This window comes from Henckelia pumila, chromosome 2 (genome assembly GCF_033568475.1).
Source record: "Henckelia pumila isolate YLH828 chromosome 2, ASM3356847v2, whole genome shotgun sequence".
NCBI lineage: Eukaryota > Viridiplantae > Streptophyta > Magnoliopsida > Lamiales > Gesneriaceae > Henckelia > Henckelia pumila.
This window is the reverse complement of record NC_133121.1, coordinates 153,705,035-153,713,632: the sequence shown is the minus strand read 5'-3', so window position 1 is coordinate 153,713,632 and position 8,598 is coordinate 153,705,035. Positions and strand designations below refer to the sequence as shown.

The window sequence follows — 8,598 nt, the reverse complement described above, 5'->3', positions numbered from 1 at the left end:
AATAACACAAGTTTAGAGAGAAGATTTTATAAGTGTTTGGTTTGATATATATTTTAAATTTTAGAGTTTTTAGTTTTTACTATAAATTTTTACTTTTCAAAATATATATATATATATATATATATTTAAAATATTTTAATATTAGTAATAATTAATTTTTTTTAAAAAATCCTCCATCCAACTTTGATGCGTCGAAAGTGTGCTACCTCCACGAGAAGCGTACATGTATGTTGTGCGTTCATATATTGCATAACACTACGATACTCTAGGCTATCATTACTGCAAAATGCGAGCAGACGAAAACAGCGTTATGGTTCCATGGAGCTTCGATGCGAATTGGACCATCGCTCGCGGTTCTCTCGAAAGTACTGTCGCTGTCGAGTCTCCGGAGAATAAGATCGCCGAATCCGACGCGGATGATTCAGCGCCACTTGTTCTCAAGCCTTCTCGCCTCGATTCCGATCATTGTGAAATTAAGAGTAGTTTTCTCGTTTCTTTCTTCTGTTATTTATTAATTTTCGCAATTTTTAAATTGTTTGTTTGGATTTTTTTTTGTTTGGTTTACTGTTTATTCTAGGGGCTTTTTGATAGGGTTGTTGAAATTTGGTTGAGGGGGATTCCTTCCTCTGCTTTGTGATTTTTTTGGAGAAACTTTTAGCCTGCTAAGGATTTCCTCCAACATAGCACGGAGTAATCTAGCTTATGAATATTGCACATGGTGAATGATTCCACTTGTTTTGACCATTGGATGAGAAATGGAGTCGGGGAGTGAAGAAAGCTTTCTAGGAGGAGTCGATAGGTGGGGAGCACAAATGAGAATGCTACTTTGGACTGATACGGAGAGACATCTATGTGAAACTTGATTTGATATTTAAAATAAAGAATTCCTTATTACTGTATTAAATTTGGAGGATACTTTTCATTCATTATAATGTTTGGTTAGCTGAATAGGAACTACTGGGATCGTGCTTGTAAGCCTTTTTGCAAGATTCCCCGTAATTTCACTAATGCACTGAGTTCCCCATCTAAACGATAGGCAGTGCTTGATGCGTTTATGCGTAACATCTGCACTAAAAATTATCTCCTTTTGATAATATATTTAACCAGGCATCATACTCCCCAATGATTCCCCAGAAACACGTTTCCTTGTAATATTTTCTGAAAATATTAAAAGCATGACCAATTGTATTGTGATTCATAGATGGTCTAGTATGAAAACCTAAAGAGTATGCATATGCAAATTTAACTAATTAACATGAGAGTATTTTAACAACCTGAAAAAGTTATGTTAACTAAATATACAATTTTAATGTGGATTATAATTTGTATATGATATAAAAATTATGTAAATGAAAACTTAATTAATGTAATAAAATTCAATTTTGTGAGACATATTTCATGTATGTTAATTAAATATGTTCAAATCCCCACATAAATGTATATTTCATGTTCATAGCATCAATGTATTAAGTGGAAAACTGGAAATAGATGTAGGATTGTCTATAGAAGAATAGTTATGAGACCATTTTCGAATTTGAATAAAGATATCTTCTTGGACAGTCAAATCTAGGCCTTTTTCCTTTTTCATTCTCTCTTTTATCCTTTTCTCACATCTGTGTGGACTATACACTTTTTTGGCTAGATCATATGAGGGGTCTACTCAAATGTGAACTGAATTGTCTATTGGAAATGTTTTTGAATTGTAATATATGGGCACACACAATTTTAGTTGCACAGAATATATCTTTTGTCACTTTTACTGGCAAAAGTTAAATGCATAGTAACTTAGTGTTGGATATGCTGCCTCGTCCTTGCAGTAGATTACCCACTTGGATGAGCATAAATACTGAAGTGCGAAAATGATTATTTTTCACTGTTCTTTCTCAGAAACCTGTGCAGTGCAGACCAGTTATTCTGTACTCTCTTATGATGCAACACTTGAAACAACATTTTTTATTGTGTTTTCTATTCTATTCGTGATGACATTTTGTCTGCACATAGTATCAAAACATTATGTTGGTTTGTAATATTCACATCTTTACTGGTTAAAATGAAATATTTTGTTGCAACTTTTTCAGATAACTAACAATCTCTGTGCTTGCAGTATGTTTTAAGAAGAAGTATGATATCTGTCAAATTTATGTTCGAAGCACTGCTCGTGTATATGAGGTATATTGTTCACATTCTCCTCAGAGTAGCAATGAGTATCTGTGCACTGTTCGATGCAATGCTGCCGAAAGAGATGGAAAGATACTCCAAACAACAGGCATTGAATATGTTTCTGAGGAACATGGTGATTGTTTTGTGGGGAAGATGCCTGAAGATATTGTTACAAATGGGGGTGGTGGTGATGATGATTGGGTTAAGATTAAAGTCCCTGAGGTTGGCGGAAGTTCTTCGGATAAGACTGACACTGACAGGGTGAAAAATGTACAGGTACTATGATCTCATCTATATTCCATATCCTTTTCTAGCCATGGATGCATTGCATTTTTCTACCTTTGAAGAATTCAGTTTTTTCAATCTGTGATGTTTTTTTCCTTCTGTGCGTCAAAAAATTGGAGTTTGTTTTGAATTTTTCTTTTCAATGCTATTCAGGTATATAGTAATAAGGCCACCCATCCTTTTCATTTATCAAATGCATGTGCTCAAAATTGTTGAATAAAATAATGATAGGCATTCTGAGTGTTGCAAAGAGTCCTCAATAAGTTGATTTGTTCATCAATTCTGGAAAAAGAGGGAACAAATCTTTGGTGTATTTTCCTGAAACATTTCCATTAAATGGGCAATGCCATTTTTACAGGGTTATTCACTATAAAATTATTCATTTTCACCAATTATTGTCTGATTGATTCTAGTTGTAAATTTCAATGGATGCTATTAACGTGTCAGCATGTGGTTATTTATATTCCTTCATGTAATCAAGACTAAAAGCTGCTGGTTTTACTATTTATCTGTTATGTCTTTTGAACTTACTTTAGCTTTCCCATATGAGTGGTCATACCACTTGGCACTTGCTCCATGTGCCTTGGAAGTTTCATGAGGATAGACAAAGGTTCAATTTTGTATGGTTCACAAATTCAGTGTGTATCATTTACCTTTGTATTTAGGATCTATATGAGGCTACCGCACAAATTAGCGATGCAGAGCCTTGCTCATTGCTCACAATTCGATTCCTATCACTTCAGAATAAAAGCCATGTATATGTTGATGAAGTTTATGTATTTGCTGATAATGTGGAGTCGACTGATTCTGCAAACGAGGCAGTGGTCGCAGGCAGTTCTACTGGAAGTTCTCTAATGGCCATGCTCCTCCCTGCACTTCTGCAATCAGCTAGATCGGGAATAGGTCCATGTGTAAAAGATAATCATGCCTCTGATGAAGTGCTTAAGGAGGATAAAATGGAAATTGGGTTGAGAAAAACTAATGGAATGGATGTTGAACATTCAAAAAGCCAAAGTGATCGACAATATGTAAATGTGCTGAATGCAGCTCCAGCTGCAACAGCTGAACTTCAACGACCCAGCTCATATCCAAATACTGAGAAATCTATCGCGTCCATGATAAAAATTGATGTTGGATCAGCAGTGGAGCAAGTTGATCAACAATCTCTGAATTTGCAAGAACTTGACAAGGATGCTGCTCAATTCACTAAACCCCAGCAACCCACCTCAGCTCTAAATGCAAAGCCCGTGGGCAGTAATGATATGCTACATTATCGTCTTGAAAGAACTTTGGAACACCTTATTTCTCGGGTAAGCAGAGTGGAGGATATTTGCTTGAGGTTTGAAGAAAAATTGCTGAGGCCCATAGAGAGCATGGAGTTAAGGATTCAACACTTAGAGATTCAACTTCAAAAACTTACTGAGAATTCTCTCTGTTGTGAACTGCCACATTGCACTAGAATATCTGCTCCTACATTTTCTTGCAGCGAGTCCGACACTAAGTCATTATACGAGGGAAATGAGTGTCCACCTGGTGTTGCTTCAGACTCTGAAAAGAACGTTTTTCTGTGTGGTGGTGCATCTAACTTATTCCCTGATGCAAATTTTCATCCAAGCCTTGTGGTCAGTGCTCCTGAGTTTTCATGTGGTGAAGATGAAGAAGATAATGATGATACTTCTTGTATAAAACCAAGAGAAACCTTGTCAATTGATGATGCGCTAGCTGCAGCTCTTTCTGGATTTATGTCAGCTGCTAAAACAAATCTTTCTGATCACATTCAGACGATTTCCGACTCTTCCAGTTTGGTAGATGAAAAAATAGATCATTGCAATAAGGATGAATCTTGTCAAAAGAAAGCTCAAGAAATTCCCTCTGCAGAAAATTGCCAAAGAGAACCTTCACAGTTTACTCAAATTTGGTCAATTCTAATTCATGATTTTACTTCAGTGGAAAATGGTGATGATGAGCATCTGAATTATATCCACTCTTCTTCAGATCCGGATACTCTGTATGAAAATAAGGAGGACCATGATGTTGGTATGATTCCTTCTAGCATTCAGAGCAAACACTCCTCAACTGCAGTGGATTCTTGTGATTTTAATGAAAACAGGAATATGGGTGACTTTGGGTTAACATGGAATGGCAATTTTCCTGTTGTTCCTACTAGCCCAAACAGAACATGTACTGTTAATCCAGACTCCAGTGACACGGTTGTAATATTTGAATCTAACACTGTTAACAGCTCTTGCGAAAGGGGTGTCAGTTGCGATTGTCAAGCAGGGGACTTGGTGGAAGCATGCAATTACCAAATTTGTGAGGAAACTAAACCAAGAGAAACGAATACTGATGGACTTGATGATCAGGAGACTACAAAACAGGTGTTGGGGTTTGATTCTGGGAGTAAATCTTTAGTTCCAGAAAGGTGCGTTGCTGTAAAAGGCTCCATCAAAGATGACACACCTGATAATTTTGAATCTTCATGTGCTTCCATGGTGGATTATGAGTTACCCATTTTGGATGTGGAATTCACTTTAAATGACTACACCAGTACCAGATCACCCCTAGAAGCTCTTTTAGATGGAGTAGCAGAGTTAAATACTAAGCCCCATTCAATTCATGATAAAGTTGATGATGATGGGAATGCTGAGCAAATTATTGTTGAAATCATGGACGGTAATGAAGCAGCTGACCTTTTACCAGATAATTCACTTTTGTTGGACCTAGCAGTTACCTCTGAAGACAGGTCTTTAAATTCCCAGGGTTTGGTTACCCTCTCATGTCCCATTAACCAAGAGATAATTGTAAGTCTGATTTGATACTTCCAAGTCTCTTGTTTCAATTGTATATAGTTCCTTGGAGGACACTTGTGTACAGAATTTTACGATGCATAATTCTCCCGTTCTCTGTTGAAGAATTGTGCTTCTCTGGTTCTTGTTCACGGACTTAAATGCTCGTGTTCTCTATGTCATTTACGTTTAGTTGTAGAAAGTCTTTGCAAAAGTTAATTCAAGCTTCCTTCAAACTTGTGGATGATGATGCATCAATGCAACTCCGTATGTGGACAGAACTTTTTGGGAAAGTGGTGTACTTCCAAGTTCCACCTGAAATCTTATGTTTTGTAGTTCATCTTTCCCATTGGTCTAGCTGGATCATTTCAATATGCTCCCTAAGTTCCGAACTCTTCTTATTTGTACTTTTTCGCTTTACTGGTCTTCTGCCGAACCCTTTTGACACAGGTCGTCCAGCCAATATTATCATATCATCACAGCCATCGCCAGTTGTGTATTAGAGATGAGGAATTCTACTTGCGTAGTGTTGTTAAGAACTCGATGCAGCAAACATCTGATCGGTAACGTTTCACGTCTTATTATGCTTGAATTAGTTGCAGCCGGACTCTAAAGCAACTTTATGCCCATTATCATGCTTTGGTGATGCATGGATATGACGTGATGTACTTAGGAAATCAAATGGAAAAGAAAACTAGACGGAATGCGTGGGTAGGCAGGTAAGGGGAGGGGGTGAAATGGAAGCCACTGGGACCCTCAATATATATAATCAAATAATATTATATAAATATAATATCATGAAAGATCCATACTTCAACTTTACACGATTAAATTTATTAAGATAATAAAGCATTTTTATAAATTTTTATTTGACTTAATTAAACTTGAACAAAAACCTTTTTTGTAGATTTAAATGCATTTATATTATTTTCATAAAAGACGTATCTTATTTTACGGTAAACTAAGGATTCTTCTAAAAGTAGTTTTAAAATATTTGTAGTGTTTAACAAGTTAACAATTTTAAAGAATGTGTTTGGAAAAGATTTGTGTAAAAGATATTTAATTTTGTTCCTCCGAATACAATTTAAAAAATAATTGAGATATATATATAGAGGACTTTTTAGTTGTCCAACAATATTTTCCCATCTCGTCCTCGACCACTACATAACTAAAACACAGTACCGGATTTTAGTGGTCGGGGACGAGTTGGACATCATTGGTTGGGCAACTGAAAATTTATATATATATATATATATATATATTGAAATTTTCAGTTGCCCAACAATATTTTTCTACCTCGTCCCCGACCACTAAAATCTAGCATCGAGTTTTAATTGTTTTTTTTCGCATAACTAAAACACGGTACTGAGTTTTAGTGGTCGAAGACGAGTTGGGCATCATTGGTTGGACAGCTGAAAATTTATATATATATATATATATTGGTTGGACAGCTGAAAATTTATATATATATATATATATATATATATATATATATATATATATATATATAAATGAAACATCCTAAAACTCCAATATATATATATATATATATATAAATGAAACATCCTAAAACTCCAACTGAATATTTTTTTTTTTTAACAAAACTCTTTGATAATAAAATAATGAATATAAATATATATATGCCCATACATATATATATCATACTTAAAAATAACTTTACTTAATCAGAATACATAAACACAATAAATACAATAAAAGTACACACATTCAATTAAATACTTAAAATTAATTACTAAATAATCATTTATAAATATTCCATAATAAAATTTCTAAATTCCATGCATATACTGAAAATCTATAATAATAAAACATATGCGAAAATAAACGTTCTAGTCTCAACATAAAATTCATCTTAGAGCAATGGTCACGGGTTCTAGATGCCTGGATACTCATACGCCCTCGCCGCCAGTCGGGAACACATTATCCTTATTGACATTTTGCTCACCTGCACCATTTAAATCTAGTGACCCTAGAGGCTCAGCATGTTCTATCCTTACATAACAAAATGAAACCACACACAAGCACACATCATATAAAATACGTGAATAATAATTATACGTGCATGATCTTAAAATTATATGCATATAAACATAAATAAATAATCATACTTCTAAATCATCATGCTATAACATAATTCATCATACTTTATAATTTTTGTAAAAATAACATATCATGATTTCTTAGTTCTCAACAGGTCGTATCCATGTCGGTGACATCATACTGAGCGATTGATCAATCTATAAACCAACGTATGCGGCGGTGGGGTTTCCACCTCTGTGCTGCCACTTCACCAGCCCTCTCAGCTGGATCCATAAGCTCATCATACTTATACATCATTAGGAAGGTCGCCGGGCCCAGGTATCCCGGCCTCCAACCACATCACTTTCCACCTTCACTTCAACTTCCATAAAAATATATTTTTCTTAACATACTTATATATATATAAAGTGCCCACCTATCATGCCCACTACCATGTCCACCAATGATGTGGCAGTATTCTATTGGACCTACAATTTATCACATCTTTATCACATTCAATTGAATAGTGTCACATCATTGTTGGACATGATAGGTGGGCACTTGAAAGAAACTCTATATATATATATATATATATATATGATTTTAGAATTTTGAAAACATGGGTAAAAAGTGAATTAAAATGTTTTAATAGAATAGTTGCTCGCACACCTTAATTATTGTTAACTATAAAATTATTTTTTATAAATAGTTGTTCAAACACTTTTTTTTTAATTACTATAAACATGTTTTCATAAAAAAGTTGCCCAAACACATTTATTATAAAACATTTTTTTGAAACTTTTTATAAAAATTTTGTAAAAATGTTTTTATAAAACGTTCATAAGTACTTGTACAAATGGATCTTAATTCTTCAAAAAAATTGTATGGTTGTTGTAATTAGTTTTAAATTATTTACTTTCATATTTCATTAAATGTTATTCTTTAAAAATAAAGTTAATCAATGGTAATTTGAGAAAAGTAACACTTTCTTTGAGTTTGGCTCTATCGTGCGCAAATAAAAATACTTGATAAGAAGTGAGCACAATTTCTCAATTAATTTTTTTCGACGACAAACGAACGAGTGCGCTCATACTCTAGCAAAAACATTGCACTCCGATGCTAGTTCCATGGTTTGGAGCGAGGCTTCAAGAAACATTTTTTCTCTCTCAGGGTGTGACAATAATTGTCACATAAGATATGATATTACTATTGGAACATCTAAGTTTTGGTGTTAAAAGAACCAACGAAACTAATATTAAGACAAAACTAGAAAACATAAGTTAAGTCAACAGTCCACAAGCCTGACTGGATACAGACGACTAGACTA

The 8,598-nt window shown here is 34.4% G+C and overlaps 1 protein-coding gene across 2 annotated transcripts; it reads left to right on the top strand.

The window, feature by feature from the left end:
* Nucleotides 1-206: 206 nt before the first annotated feature.
* LOC140880340 (uncharacterized) lies at nucleotides 207-5,637 on the top strand. Of its 2 annotated transcripts, none has more exons than XM_073284695.1 (3): nucleotides 207-479; nucleotides 2,105-2,436; nucleotides 3,189-5,637. In XM_073284695.1, exons 1-3 carry the CDS (start codon nucleotides 287-289, stop codon nucleotides 5,259-5,261), a joined length of 2,598 nt encoding a protein of 865 aa, XP_073140796.1. In that variant the 5' UTR covers nucleotides 207-286; the 3' UTR covers nucleotides 5,262-5,637. The 2 variants fall into 2 exon arrangements, with proteins under 2 accessions (XP_073140796.1, XP_073140795.1); XM_073284694.1 differs by having other exon boundaries at nucleotides 208-479; nucleotides 3,111-5,633.
* Nucleotides 5,638-8,598: the final 2,961 nt, after the last annotated feature.

Coding starts and splice junctions, on each gene's coding strand:
- LOC140880340 (XM_073284694.1), top strand. CDS start 287: ATGCGAGCAGACGAAAACAGCGTTATGGTTCCATGGAGCTTCGATGCG. Junction 480..2,104: donor CGATCATTGTGAAATTAAGA/GTAGTTTTCTCG, acceptor CTGTGCTTGCAG/TATGTTTTAAGAAGAAGTAT. Junction 2,437..3,110: donor ACAGGGTGAAAAATGTACAG/GTACTATGATCT, acceptor CTTTGTATTTAG/GATCTATATGAGGCTACCGC.